The sequence below is a fragment of the Pararge aegeria genome, chromosome 4 (assembly GCF_905163445.1).
Source record: "Pararge aegeria chromosome 4, ilParAegt1.1, whole genome shotgun sequence".
In the NCBI taxonomy this organism is placed as follows: domain Eukaryota; kingdom Metazoa; phylum Arthropoda; class Insecta; order Lepidoptera; family Nymphalidae; genus Pararge; species Pararge aegeria.
The window spans coordinates 10,514,005-10,528,706 of NC_053183.1; the positions used below are offsets into that span (position 1 = coordinate 10,514,005).

The window sequence follows — 14,702 nt, forward strand, 5'->3', positions numbered from 1 at the left end:
TATAAAAACATAAATAAGTATTTTTTGTTTTTATTTTTTCTATCTCAGGTACTAAAGTACCTTCTTAGTACTTACTAGTTAAGTACCAGTCTTATATGTATAATATTTTATTTGTATTATATTTAATTTATATATTTATATATATTTGACAAGAAATTTTCTTTTTACCCTCAAAATAAGGACATAAGTTTTTATGGCAACACTTGGAACTTCCAAGCGAAAAGAACTATAGTAGCCACGCAAGTTGGGACCCTGTGGATCTATGGTCTACACTTCTGTAGAACAACAGATAGCAACGCATTATCAATTAATTATCTGTGGATTAAATTGAATTTTATTATTTATTTAAAATAATCATGTGTATGTCACATTCGGTCTAACAAGATTGAAGATATTTTAAATTGTTGAATATGAGTTGTGCCAGAGGAAACACTATACGGAATAGACCTCAAAAGCATAAAAATAAAACCACATTTAAAAATGATTTACATGACACGAGTAAAAAAACAAAAGTCCTAAACAATTTGGAGGTTAATGGAGTCTGTGAACGTTGTAAAGAAATAATACAATGGAAAATAAAATATAAAAAATACAAAACATTGACTGCACCAAGGAAGTGTGTCGGATGTGAACAGAAGAATGTCAAATATGCTTACCATGTGTTGTGCAAAAATTGTGCTACACAAAAATGCATATGTGCCAAGTGTTGTAAACCTTTCGATGTAAGTAGTTCGTTAGTTTTTGCAATTCCTCTGTTATTAGAATTTGATTTGCCTTTGTGTTCCCAAGAGTCTTAAACACTGTTGAAAAAGGTTGGCAGGACCAGGCAAACGCTATTATAATATAAATCATTTTTCAACTGCAGTTATTTGAACTACTGTTAAGCTGAAATTTCAATTCAATTCAAATTCAAAATTCAAAATTTCAAAATTCAAAATTCAAATTTAAGTTCATACATATTCATCATATCTTCACTTACCTCAGTGTCTTTGTTGTTTATTTGAGTTCTGTAGTTTTCTGCATTCTAGCAATCTGCATTGTATTTTAGTGCGTCCAAATTTGAAGCAATGGAAGTTAGAAAAATATATAAATCAACAGGGAGTGCTGTACATAGCACACATGTACACCCTTTTTCGTAACATTTGATCATCAAATGTCAATACAACCATGTTTAGTGTTTGAGAATATAGCTGTACCACCATTTACTTTTTTTCTTTTAATGCGTCTTATCTTTATGATTTTGCCACATCCTATAGGAACAGTGATTTTTTCTGGATTTCTTCATCACACTAGTCTTGGGGCATATGTTCCACTATACTATCTTGCGTGTAGCTAGGGTTGAAAACTTTGTAAGAGAGACCTGCTATCTATGAGCTCTCTGTAAACTAATTGGCATCCCAATTGGTTTCAAACTGCCATAACAATATTATTAATATGATATTTTTAGGTGCAACACAATAAGACCAATCGGGGACAAGGTAAATCTTTGTATGTGGACAGTGAAAGGGTTATGTGCTAACTTTTTTTCTAGCAGTGGTAGCCAGGTGGTAACATTTTTTTATTATTATCTTCTGAAACAATAGGTGCTAATTCCTCGTCAGTCACCGACATGCTTGGGAATAAAATTTCTCATCTTTACTCCTTCGTTTTTTAGAGTTGTCTTCGCAACAGCTTTTTTGCGGTTTCGATTGTTTACTTTCTGAGAGAGGAACAAGGGCCATCTTCAAAGTCAGTGATGAATCATCTATGATACTTACAAGATCCCAATCTATTTACACAAAACAATATAATAAATATCTAGTAACAATTGACTAACTACTTTTGAACAATAAATTCCTTAACTGATCAATTCAAATTTCAATAGTTAAAAATTATAATCTATAAACCACGTCTGCCAAAATCAAAGTTTCCCGCGATTTTTTTCTAAGAATATTTTTTTACAGCGAAAAACTAATTTTTTCTTTACTTTTCCCAGCAGGAAAAAGGCAAAGGTATATCACTGTACAGACATGTTTACAGTGAACATCATCAATACAAACACTAGTTTCTCTTTATACAATTAGATTGATAGTTGAGTTTTTCTGCTAACTAGCAGCCAGACCTTAAAATATTTATGTTTAACTTTCTTCATTTAAAACACAATATTATATAATTTCATTTTGTATTTGTTTGATTTACCTAGTTTGCTTTGCTTTTATAGGAAATCCAGAAAAGCATTGAAGAAAATGAAGCCAATAAATATCAATCAATATTAAAAAATCTACCAGAAAGAAAACGAAGAACATTGCTGAGGTAATCTGTAATTTTGTTATATTCATTATTTCTTACATATATGTATGCAAGGTGATCTAAAAGTAATGATAATGAATACTAAAGACGGTAATTATAGTTAAAAAAAATATTTATTTTTCTACTTAGTCTCCTAACAAGTCATACATTTTCATGTCCATCTTTTTTCTAAACCCAGAAGAAAAAATCATCTAGACCCTCAAAAAACCCCTCAACAGCGGCCATCATTTCGTTATCGTCTTCAAATTTCTTGCCTCTGAGGTTTTCCTTGAGTCGAGGAAAGAGGTCACTGGGAGCAAGATCTGGCGAATAGGGGGCTGTTCGAGCAGTTCGAATCGCGATTCTCGAATGGCAGCCATCGCAACTGCGGCTTTGTGAGCCGGTGCGTTGTCTAGATGAAACAAAACTCCAGCCCGCAGTTTGCCGTGTCTTTTTTCTTTAAAAGCCTCCCGCAATCTTCTTATTTGGTCTGCGTAGTAAGAGCCCGAAATAATGGCTCCCTTTTCTAAGTATTCTACCATAATTATTCCTTTAGCATCCCAAAAAACGGACGCCATAACCTTTCCTGCTGAACTCGACACTTTGAATATCTTCAGCGTCGGTGAGGAGGCTCGCTTCCAGGTCAGGTGAACCCAGGTCTCGAAACGTGACAAAAAAAATTTCTGAGCAGCTTGGATCTTTTCCAGATTCACCCTCGAAATATCGACTCGATTTTTCTTTTGCTCGTTGGTTAACATTCTCGGTACCCAACGTGTGGAGACCTTTTTCATTTGCAATTCGTTCGTGAGGATTCTTTGAACACTACCTACCATATGAGATCTCCGTGACCTCAACTATATGCCTGATGGTCACTCTTCGATCTGCCAACACGACATCTTCCACTTTTTTTCACATCTTCAGTGAGGGATGTGGATGGGCGCCCTTCGCGATGTTCATCTCCCATGGATGTTATGGAGTTTAAACTCCTTGGCCCAGTGTGCAACTTTGGAATATGGAGGAGCAGATTCCCCTAATGTTTCCATCAATTCTGCGTGTATGTCTTTGGTAGACATTTTTTTCAAACAGAGGTACTTGACGACAGCTCTAATTTCGTTTTTCTCCCTTTGATGTTACATCTTCGACGATTTATTTCTTTTTTTTTATTTTGTATTCAAATGAATGTACCTCCCAGGAATCGCGGCCTATTTATATGATTTTTTATGCTAACCTGGTGGATATATGAGCAAGTAAAAAAATATAATTTCCTAAACCACTATTGACATTTATGATATTCTAGCAGATGGTTATTTTTATGGAAAACGCCCCGCACACGTCTCACTTACCCTCGGAATGTGGCTAGCTTGCCAACTTTTTCCCATTTCCCCACATTTATGGCAAGTGCTTACAAACATTCAAAGTAAAATAATTACTGTCAACTGCTAAATGGTATGCAGTGACAGGGTTATACACGGTTTCTGTATATTCTTAATTCTGTGGTATTTGGTGTGTTTTTTTTACCTGATATTTTATACATCAATATTTTTCCTGCAATATTATTAACTGAGGGTCCATACTTTTGGATGAAATTTATTTCCCTCTTTTACTCTTTCTCAGACCCTAATTTGAATGCAACTAAGTTTATGCAAGTGTCGTCACTTGCATGAAATTAATTGCACCTTTAGTCCAGATACCTAACAACTGTAAATATATTACAGATATATTAAAAAACAACAAGATGGACAAGAGACTTCAAGCCCAACACTAGAAGCATTGCTGTCAGAAATTGATAAAATTAATTTTGATGATGATGATGGGTATGATGATGATGATAATAATTCAAAGGATTGTTCAAGTGAAGAAAACCTACAGACCAGTGTTTCATCATTTTAGTATGGTGCATTTCTTGATTTGTGAAGTAAATTAACTTATAGTTGTGTAAACAAAAATAAAAGTTTAAATCTCTAAATAGACGTTTTAATAATCATCAAAATCTCACTCGTTGTAGGGCCGGTTTCATCAACCAATGTTTGTTATTTTAGCGGCCCGTTAAGTGCGTTAACGGACTTGTAAAAGAGTGTACTACCAAGGGCCAACAATTCATTATCTTTCCACCAGCAATTAACTTAAGCGGCCCGTCAGGAATGATAATCACATGTTGTCGCGTGGTGGGACACTCGTTTACACCAACAGTCCGTTAAAGCCTTTAACGGGCCGCTAAAGTAACAATCATTGATTGGTAAAACTGACCATAATAAAGATTAAGGGCCAATTTCACCAATAAAGTCGCAACAAGGCATCAGCCTCACTAATGTGAGGCTCTGTGGTTTTAAACCACCAAAAATAATTGTCTTCTTTTTATGCATTTGTTCTTCAGAAGTGCAATACTATTTTAACTGGTGGGCATTTAATCTAGTATAAGTCTTAGGAACAGTAAACGCGAATTTAATTCACACTGACAAATCTAAGAATATGTATTTATTGGTTTCTTTCACGCAGCAACGTTCGCAATTATTGCATTAGTATGGAAGCAGAGATCAGTACCTACAACACACAGCGAGCTGCGAGCAAAGATAGTAATTAAAATCAGCTATCTATTAGTACTTAATCAAAATTCAGCTTTCATATGTTAGTGTTTAAAATAGTCAATGGATTCATTTGAAATTTTTGCACTAACTACTTACTACAAAGCAAACCTGTTTTTTGTTTGTTTAACACTTAGTACTTGTGTGATAAAAAACAAACTTATTTTGTTGGTCGTTTTGAACCAATGTATTTCGCCTGACGCTTGATTTATACATGGTCTGTCAAATGTGTCATAAAACTTAAATTATGATAACATTGAATTTAATTGAACATCCCTGTTGTTTTTCATGCCCCGTTGGCTGATTGAAATTGAAACTGACTTTGTTGGTGAAATTCACACGTTTTCTGTGGATATGAAAGTGATCTGTGTGTTTCACAGTTGCTGTGGATATGAAAGTGATCTGTGAGACTAGGACTTATGCCCGTTTTCATTAAAGACAAACAAGGACTTGCCTGAATAGGTAACGCCTAATCTAAGGAGATTCCTAAGCATACATCAACCGTTCACCAATAGTTGGTTAAACGTTTTTTTTCTATAGACATGGCCTAAATCAATAGGCATTTGTTTAAGGCGATGCCTATGTTTAGTGAAAACTTGTATTAGTATTCTAGTAGAAGGAGCGAAATATAGTTCTGATAACATTATAAATTAAAATACACATTTATTTTGTATTAACAACTTCATGTAAATCTTTTTATTAAAACTAACTTTATACATATATTTGTTATCAGTTATAGTCTATATAGTGCTTAACAGAACAAAATGTACAAAATGGCAACATTATTGCAATTATACTTGACAAACACCTTAAATTATGTTTCAACAAACTATGCTATTAATTCATTACATACAAAACTAACAAATCTAGTCGAAATTAAACAGCAAGACTGAAAACCAGTCGTATTTCGATTCAACTGCGAAAGTCATCAAGTCAGTCATTGTACATATGAAATTAACGTTAATATAAAAATAAATAAGATTATAAAATTCAAATTTCTCAGCTTCATTTAATTCTTCAAATTATACCTAATTGACGCAACTGAAACAAAAAAAAAATATTAATCAATAGTTGCTATGTCTTTGTACTATTAAGAGTATCATTTTAAAAAAACATTTAGAACAGCAGCAAAATTTAAAATCAAATCAAGCTAATTTAACATTTTGTTTTAAAATTTTTTTCGTTATGTCAGATAGTTCGCCTGATGCTTGATTTATCAGGCATTAGCGAAAGACACACACAGGTCTGTCAAATGTGTGCCAATTAACTATTCTATATCGCCTCTAAAATATTTAATTTAAAGAATTTACGGAAATTGAAGTATACTTACAAATCCTTGTCTTTCTTTCTCCTTCTGTAGTACCAGCTCTGTTTGCCTATCATCAAATTTAACTACAGCTGCTAATACTTTAGCAAGAGTTATGGAATGTACTCCGTTACCAGTCAAGTACTCGTAAAGAATATTTTTTAAGTATTCCAATTCAGTATTCTCTTGTAGAGCATGCAAATGTCTTAAGCTAACAAGTGCTTCATCTAATCTTAACCCCAATTTTTCATTGGAAAGTTTTAATTTATCGTTATTTACTTGCATTTGTTGCATATTTCCATTTATTGATTGATTCATCTGTTCTGAGTCACTTAATTTCTTTTCTAATTTGTTTTTTGCGTCTAATAAAGTATTATATTTATCCATTAAGTTATCAACATTAGGACTACCTATAGCAGTGGATTGAGAATAACTATGTGATTGTATTTGATCTTTAAGCTCCAAGTTTTCCTCAGCAAGGAAAGAATTCTCTCTAATTAAACTTTCTATCTTGTCTTTGCTAATCTCAAGTTCATTTTTTAAAACTTCTAAGTCATTTGATAATATTTCACCTTTTTCAGGAATATTTTCGGTCGAAACAATTAACTCACGTAATTTATCATTTAAATGACTATTTTCCTTAGACACCTTAGTTATATGAGTTTGAAGACCTTCAATGTCCGACTGCAAACGTCGATTGTCGTCTTTAAGTGTTTCAAATGCACAATCGCGTTGTTTTAATATTTCTTCAGTCCTATAAACGGTTAATAAATTGTTTTCATTTTGAGTTGACAGTGTCGTATTCAATTCATTCAACAAATGCATCTCTTGTTGTAATGCTTGTATACTTTTCTTGCTTTCCATAAGCTCATCGTTAATATTACTGCCGACTAAATCCGTCTGTGTGGTTTTCCCATTTAATTGTTTACTTTCTGCGGCGTTCTTTTCAAGCTTATCTATTACTGTCATTAAATGATCCTTTTCCGTTTCAATTTGTGAATTTGAGTTTTGAACTTCTTTTAACTTTAATTCTATGTCAACAACACTCTTCGAAATTGTATCAGATAAATTCTTTAAGGACGTGTTTTCTTCTTTAAGTTCATCGATACATTTTTCTAAATATTTAATGTGATCAGATTTTTTTATATTAGCTTCTTTGATATCGTCATGCTCTTTACTTAGAACTTCAAAACTATTAAGCATTTCTTTATACATATCAGACACTTTGCTATTATCTTCCATTAACTTATGTTTTTCATCTGTTAACGACTTCTCTATAATACGTAGGTTTTCATTTTCCTTGAATAATAAGTTATTTTTTTCACTCAATAAAAAGTTTTCTTCATTACAAGAATGCATGATTTTTTGAATTTTTTCTGATTCCTCGATTAAATTCTTAATTTCTCCAGAATATAAAGTATTATCTGACTCAAGATGTTTAATGTTTAATTTCAATGCTTTATTTTCATTTTCTTTTTCAATTAACTCTGCTTTTACCATATTACACTGTTCAGATATTTTTTCAAGATCGTTTTGTAATGCTTTATTACATCTTTGAAAATCATCAGATATAATTTTCTCTTTTAGGTTGTTAATGGAACTGTTTACAAATTGTTTTAAAGTTTTAGATTCTCTTAATATTATGGTAATTGTATTTCGTAAAGCAACTATTTTGTTTTTCATGTCTTCACAACTTAATTTTAGTTGTTTAGTTTCTTTTACTTTGTTTTTCAAAATATCAATTTCACATTTCAATTGGTTAACAGTTATATTTAAGCTCTCATTACAGTGCCTAACTAATTCATGGTTTGCTAAAAGTTTTTCAATTTCAGACTGTAATTTTACTAGTTCTTCTCTTTCATCTTGTATTTCTGACTCTAGTTTACTACATTTTACTTTCCATTCGTTTACTTCTTCAACATATTTTTTTATTTCGTCCTGTTTGTCGGGTTTATTTAAACTTTCTATATTACTTTTAAGTGAGTGCAATTCATTTTCATATTGGCTAATTTGTGCATTTTTTTTTGTATTTTCTTCTAGTAACTGTGCATTCCTATTTTCTAGATAAACATTTCTATCAATAATAGCAAGTTTTTCTGCATTTTCTTGCGTCATTTGTAATTCCAGACATTTATACTCCTCTTCAGACTTATTAATCAAACTTTCAAGATGTTGACAATTTTTTGCAAAAGTTTCTAATTCAGTTTTTACTTCAACGACTTTAGCTTTATCAGAATTTAGTTCGCTTATGTCATTTTTTAATTTGGAATGCTCTTCTTCTAATTGATTTATTTTGTTTTTGTAATCGTTTATAACTATATTAAGAGATTGAATCTCATTTTGACTATTATTTAAACTTTCTTTTAATGATTTAATTTCGTTTTCTTTTCCTTCTAATTCCTTATGAATGCTAAGTTTATTTTCAGCCAATGATATAGCATTTTCTTCCTCTCTTTTACTCAGGACTTCAATTTTTTTATGCAATTGTAGAATTTCTTCTTGTGAATTTTGCAGGTTTAACTCCAAGATTGACATTTCTTTGTTTTTCATAAATTCGAGGGCATTATATTTATTTTGCAACTCTTCGATACTTTCGTTAAGTTCTTCAATTTTTTTTCTGGCTTCTAATAAAGATAGAGTTGTAGCTTTCAATTGATCGTTTTCTTTAACTTTAACATCCAGTTCACTTGAATTTTTTTGTAACTCTGCAGCTAGCTGAGCATTCTTTTCTTTGGTTGTTTTGAGTGATTCTTTATATTTGTTAAGTAATTGTTCCATTTTTTCTACTTTATTGTTTAAAACTGTTATTTCTGATGACATAGAATCTTCATTTGGTATTTTTTCCGAACATTCATTGTCAGTGGCCAGCGTTATTAAAGGGCAATCATTTTCATTTCCCACCGAAGCTGGCTTGTTATTGCTACCTGTATGTAATAAATGACTGCTCTCAGTTATATCATTACTCTGTAGAAGTCTTAGTTTTGTGTTAAGAGTTTCAATTTTCATATTTTTTTCTTCAATATCCATCCGAAGGGCTTTCTCAAGATGGGCCTGAAAACCATTTAAAATTACGATCTTGCTATAATTTATTCAATATTTAATATGCAATAATTAATACATGATAAATATTTATACATACTTTCGCACTTTGTTCTAATGAACATTGTTCCCGCAACTCAGATATTCTCCTTAGAGCCTTGTCTTGTGTCTCCACAAGAACATTCTGAAAAAATTATTACTTGTGTATATTTTTTTTTAAATAAATGTTTATAATAAAAAATATTATTAAGCTCAGTAAAATTTAAGCTTGTAGTGCTATAGACTACCCTACGAAATCATATTTGATATTTACCCTAGCTTTTGCATTTTCCCTTTCAAGTAGTTTATAATGACGAGCGAGATCTGCATACTGTGTTTTGTATTTAGTACATCGATCTTGTGTACGACGATATGCTGAATAGATTTGCTCCTTTGTCACACGATCAAGATTAACTGTCCCACCAGGTAATCCTCTATCCTCAGCTTCACTTGCTGATACCTCCATGTCAGACTGCAAGCATATAAACATTTTTATCCATTACCATGATCCTCTGAATGAAATCCACTATTAAATTCAAAATTCAAAATTTATTTATTTCAAGTAGGCCTAATATAAGCACTTTTGAAACGTCAAGTCTGTCTGTTTGTAGTGATTCTACCACCGGTTCGGAAGGCAGATTCTACCGAGAAGAAGCCGGCAAGAAACTCAGCAGTTGCTCTTTTCCAACATCAACAATTTACATTTTGCATTTTAACATTCATTTTTCTATCTTGTGTGAGCTGAAAGCGGAGCCGGAAGCTTCCAAGCAACCTTGTCATTAAAAAATTCATCCATTGTATAGTAACCTCGCTGTAATAAGTGTGTTTTAACAAATCCTTTAAACTTGTGCATTGGCAGGTCCAAAATCACCTTAGGAATCATATTATAAAAGCGTATACTCAATCCCACAAATGATCCCTGTACCTTACGCAGACGATATGCAGATGACACTAATTTATGACCATTTCTTGTAAGTCGACTGTTTATGTCCACTTTTTGTTTATAAATACTAATATGTTGTCTTACAAATACTATATTGTTATAAATATATTGTGAAGCTACAGTAAGTATGCCTATTTCTTTAAACTTCTCACGGAGGGATTCGCGTGATTTAAGTTTATATATTGACCGTACAGCTCTTTTCTGCAATATAAATATAGTTTCGATATCAGCTGCTTTACCCCATAACAAGATTCCATAGGACATAACACTATGAAAGTACGCAAAATAAACTAGCCTAGCTATTTCAATGTCAGTAATCTGTCTAATTTTTCTGACTGCGTAGGCAGCCGAGCTTAGTTTACCCGCTAGTGAATCTATATGGGCACCCCACTGTAGCTTATTATCCAAGGTCACGCCCAGAAAAACTTTGGAAGTCTCTATTCTTAGTGATTCACCATTTATCATTATATTTTTATCAATTTTCTTTACATTTGGTAAGATAAATTCGACACACTTTGTTAAAAGAAACAGTAAGCTTATTCCCAACATTAAACCACCCAATGCCCTAATAAGTACAATATCCAAACAAATTATATAATATTGCACTGAATTTCATAACAAGATTGCTTTGTTTTTTTTTTTCGATCCCTTCTAGGGTTTACTTAAAGACAGCCACATTCTTACTGCTTGATGTGTGGTATCTGTGTGAATTTTAAAAAAAGGACTTTGCAGATATTTTTCTTGTTATGTTTACAAAAAAATAGCGATTCAAGTGAATTTTGATAATTGAAAAATTCCAAATGTTAATTACTTCTTCTTAGTCTTGACAGACTGGCTGTGGCTCGCTTTACAATCCATCGCCACACTTTCCTAATGGTTGCTTTGTATATGATATATGATATAAATGGATTGTATAAGGTTACTGGGTTGGTGTATTGTAAACCAACAGGATTCTAAGATTTTGCACAAATCTCAAAATTAGATAGACAATAAGAAGATTAGACACATCTGGTCATCAATAGCCTGTAACATCCTATAAGTCCACTGCTGGACTGTATCTGTTTAAATATGTTATTTATAACTTTGCACTTTTTTTTTAATGATTTTATTCATTTATAAACATTTCCGATCCTGGTATTTTAAGATTGTTAGTGTTGGTAAGCATAGTAAACAATATATAACTTACCTGCAAATGGTACATAGAAGGACTTTCATAGCTTGGTAGTCGAAAAGATATGTCACTAGCCAATGAACTGTTAGACAATCTTCTTTGTCTTTGGCTTTCTTGGGTCATCTGCAGCAAAATAAAATTTAAAATTCTACATTATTAATTATTTCCTTTAAAAATAGACTTTACAGTAATACACATTCATACTTTTGTATTATAACCCAAACACATTTCAATTTTGGCTTTCTATGAACATACTTGCTTGGAATCTAAAAATTTACTAAGTCAGCTTAATCAAATAAGATTTCATTGGGCTAACATGCGGGGAGATGTAATTATCTTGTGGCGCGTTATGTAAGCCCTATCAGGGCTTACAAATTTAAATCTGGAAACTAGCAAAACAATAGCTTTAGGCTGGAAAAATCCGACCAGATATTATTCAGAATTTGCCAAAAATACAACAATAAGATAAGACAAAGGTTTTCTAAAAATATATTTCACCTCTTGAGTCATTTGATAATCCATTGGCTCAACATTTGCTTCTGTCATTCCTGGTTGTAAAAGAGACACTTCTTGTAAGTTACTTTGTTGGCTACTTGAATTCCGACTCTTGCTAGATGCGTCTAAAAATAAGTAAAAAATATCAATACCGTACATTAAACCAGAAGGTGCAATAATATAAATTATACAAATAGATAATTTCCCACCAGCTTGTTTGGCTACCTTTTAATGCAGACATCTACAATATTAAATACAGGGGAGTTCTACATTTCCCCAAGGATTAGTAACCCTAGCATGACTGGCATGTGCACGAGACATTTACACCACAGGGAAAGGATTGTGGACTATCCAATATAGTATATAGTATTAGATATAGATTGAACTAAAGGTTGACTGGTAGAGAGTGCTAAGCATTAAGTTTGCCTTTTGTACATTGTTGTTTTCTTGTGCAATGAAGTTCACAAAAAAAATTACAAAATATACTCTCCAAGCATGGGTGTACATGTGGAAATAATATAGTAATATCAAATAAGGGTAACCTTTCACTTTTCCCTGTGGTTGTATAAGTCAATTTTATCTCTTTTGTGTGGGGATAATTAAGGGATCAAATTAGAGTCTCCTGCTTATGCTATTCCTAGTACTATATATGCTAGTTTTTTTTCAATATTTTAACTATAGCAAATATGCTTCCGTAGATCATTAGAGTTGATTGGTTTATCATATATATTAATTACCATTGTCACCAATAGAAAATAAGTCATTATTTGTTATGTCTGATATGCTGCTTGAAGCTGAAGTTACTGCTGCCTGAAACAAATTTCTGTTGTAGATTTTTTTTTTTAAATCCATGTACCGTCTTTTGTCATTTCATTAAGGTGCAAAATAGAAGAAATGTGCTCTATTTATTTACAGTACTATTATTATATTCACCAGAGAGAATGATGCCAAATACTGTTTACTTTATAAATAATTAGCAAGAGTAAAGAAATTAGTGCAAAATGTTGCAATGTAGGCACGAATGAACCGAGTTATTTGATCAAACGAGAGAAATCAGAAAAAATATAGTGTTTTTATTTTCTAAAAACAACATCAGGAATCATTTACAATTAAATGTTGTCCATAATTTACCATAAATCTATTGAAAACGGAATTCTATACCTTTCTGATCCCGCGGAACCCAAGTACATAGACCAAAATGTACGCTAAAATGCTCGATCAGACGGATTAATTACTCCAAATCAAACTAACTTCGAAGGTACCGTTTTCAATATTGTATTCATCTAAATAGATTAATAGAGTGAAAGCTTCATTTTACTCTTTTAAAACTTAGTAAAATTACAGACGACGTAACAGACTTGAACTACTTATATGTTGCACTATCCCACAATAATGAATTTAAAACCTAATAACGTACCTGAGCAGCTTGTGCAAACTGTTGGATCCTTTGGGGTGATGACTTAACTTCCTCAGCCAATTTATCTTTGAACTTCTTGAACATTGTTGCTGGCTAGTATTCCAATTAATTAAAGTTACACATTTATTTGCTAAGATTACATATACTTTATAAGTATTCCTTTATCAATATTGAATGTTAAATAAATTGACATATATTTATCAGAAATTAAGAACTTTCAACAACATTTTTTAACTTGAAACCTAGTTCATCATCAACAAAATTCAATAGATTTATTTTTACGGAAAATCCACAGGACTTAAGATCACAGACTACGACTTTTTTATTTACTACTCAGAGTACATTTGATCATTGTAAAATTTGCTATACATCGATTTATCGATATTATTTCGTAACCTCGTAAAAATGTAACTATAATTTTAATTTCAGAAAACAAACGTTTGAAATTTTGTAGAATTAAATTTAATAAATTCTTTAAGGGCACACTTTTTCAAAACTTAAAAATCGTTGTAAATTAAAAACAACTTTTTATTGGTTGAACAACGCCCGTCAAATTTGACATTCGATGGTCACAAAATCACGCAACGCCGATAATGCAAAAAATAATTTGCTACTTCTTTCTTATATACTCTTACGTAACGCATAACGTTATAAACGTTTTGTCTAACCAGCCGCCACTGCCTGGCTACTATAGTATATGCACGGATGTTAAGTATTACCAGAAAAACTTAAGTCCTTATTTAGAAAGTAAAAAGATTTTTTCTTGGCGAACGTTTTGCAAAATAAATTTAGGAAAAATCAAGTATTAGTAACTTCACAATTATAAGATAGGTAGAATTGAAGGATAGATCTGAGATAGGGAAAATAAAAACAAAAAATGCTTCTGTTTATTGTTATAACAATCAGTAATCAAAATAAATTGAAATTAATTTATTTCAATAGGGTAGGGTTACTCCACAAGTATGTGGAGTATGTGTGTGTAATGTGTGCGCACATTCGAACTTGTGTCTAGTCTGAGCTCGGGTAGGAGTCCACCGTTGCGCTGCGTGTGTTAGGGCTCGCAACTACCATTATTTCAATAAGAGAACAGTACCATTAAAGACTTCTTCCTGTACTAGAAGGAAGGAGTCATACATAGTGAATCGACTATGCCGTTTAACGGATATATGAATGCCTGAAGTAGGGAGATAAAGTTGAATATGCTGTTGTGTATTGAATGAAGAGGCGAGGGAGATATAATGTTGAAAATAGGATCTAGTGGTTACCTAGATCATATTTTTATGCTATTTACGGAAGTCTGATCTTGTGAACTCGTTGCTTCGGATGCTCTCAAAGTCTTGAGTTATTATAGGACAACAAGGTTGGGGTTAGCCTCCAAAAGATCATGTGCCAGTATTATTTAAGAAATAATGAAACTTTACGGAGAGGTCTTTAATGGGACC

The 14,702-nt window shown here is 32.1% G+C and overlaps 2 protein-coding genes across 2 annotated transcripts; one reads left to right on the forward strand and one right to left on the reverse strand.

Annotated features, from left to right (window-relative positions):
• Positions 1-255: 255 nt before the first annotated feature.
• On the forward strand, positions 256-4,234 carry LOC120637654 (uncharacterized protein C9orf85 homolog). Its single transcript, XM_039909577.1, has 3 exons — positions 256-722; positions 2,201-2,292; positions 3,984-4,234. The coding sequence occupies exons 1-3, from the start codon at positions 411-413 to the stop codon at positions 4,156-4,158; spliced, it is 579 nt and encodes a 192-aa protein (XP_039765511.1). The 5' UTR covers positions 256-410; the 3' UTR covers positions 4,159-4,234.
• A 1,167-nt stretch (positions 4,235-5,401) lies between these two features.
• LOC120637653 (golgin subfamily A member 4) lies at positions 5,402-13,596 on the reverse strand. Its single transcript, XM_039909575.1, has 8 exons — positions 13,261-13,596; positions 12,581-12,653; positions 11,847-11,968; positions 11,364-11,471; positions 9,509-9,706; positions 9,296-9,379; positions 6,181-9,207; positions 5,402-5,891 (listed from the first exon to the last, which is right to left on the reverse strand). Exons 1-8 carry the CDS (start codon positions 13,342-13,344, stop codon positions 5,868-5,870), a joined length of 3,720 nt encoding a protein of 1,239 aa, XP_039765509.1. The 5' UTR covers positions 13,345-13,596; the 3' UTR covers positions 5,402-5,867.
• Between the last annotated feature and the right edge of the window lie 1,106 nt (positions 13,597-14,702).

Bases quoted from the DNA above. Each gene is read 5' to 3' on its own strand.
- LOC120637654 (XM_039909577.1), top strand. From the start codon at position 411: ATGAGTTGTGCCAGAGGAAACACTATACGGAATAGACCTCAAAAGCAT. The intron at 723-2,200 runs GTAAGTAGTTCG...TTGCTTTTATAG, and splicing joins AGTGTTGTAAACCTTTCGAT to GAAATCCAGAAAAGCATTGA. The intron at 2,293-3,983 runs GTAATCTGTAAT...AATATATTACAG, and splicing joins AAACGAAGAACATTGCTGAG to ATATATTAAAAAACAACAAG.
- LOC120637653 (XM_039909575.1), bottom strand. From the start codon at position 13,344: ATGTTCAAGAAGTTCAAAGATAAATTGGCTGAGGAAGTTAAGTCATCA. The intron at 11,969-12,580 runs GTAATTAATATA...ACTTATTTTTAG, and splicing joins ATTTTCTATTGGTGACAATG to ACGCATCTAGCAAGAGTCGG. The intron at 11,472-11,846 runs GTGAAATATATT...ATTTTGCTGCAG, and splicing joins ATTATCAAATGACTCAAGAG to ATGACCCAAGAAAGCCAAAG.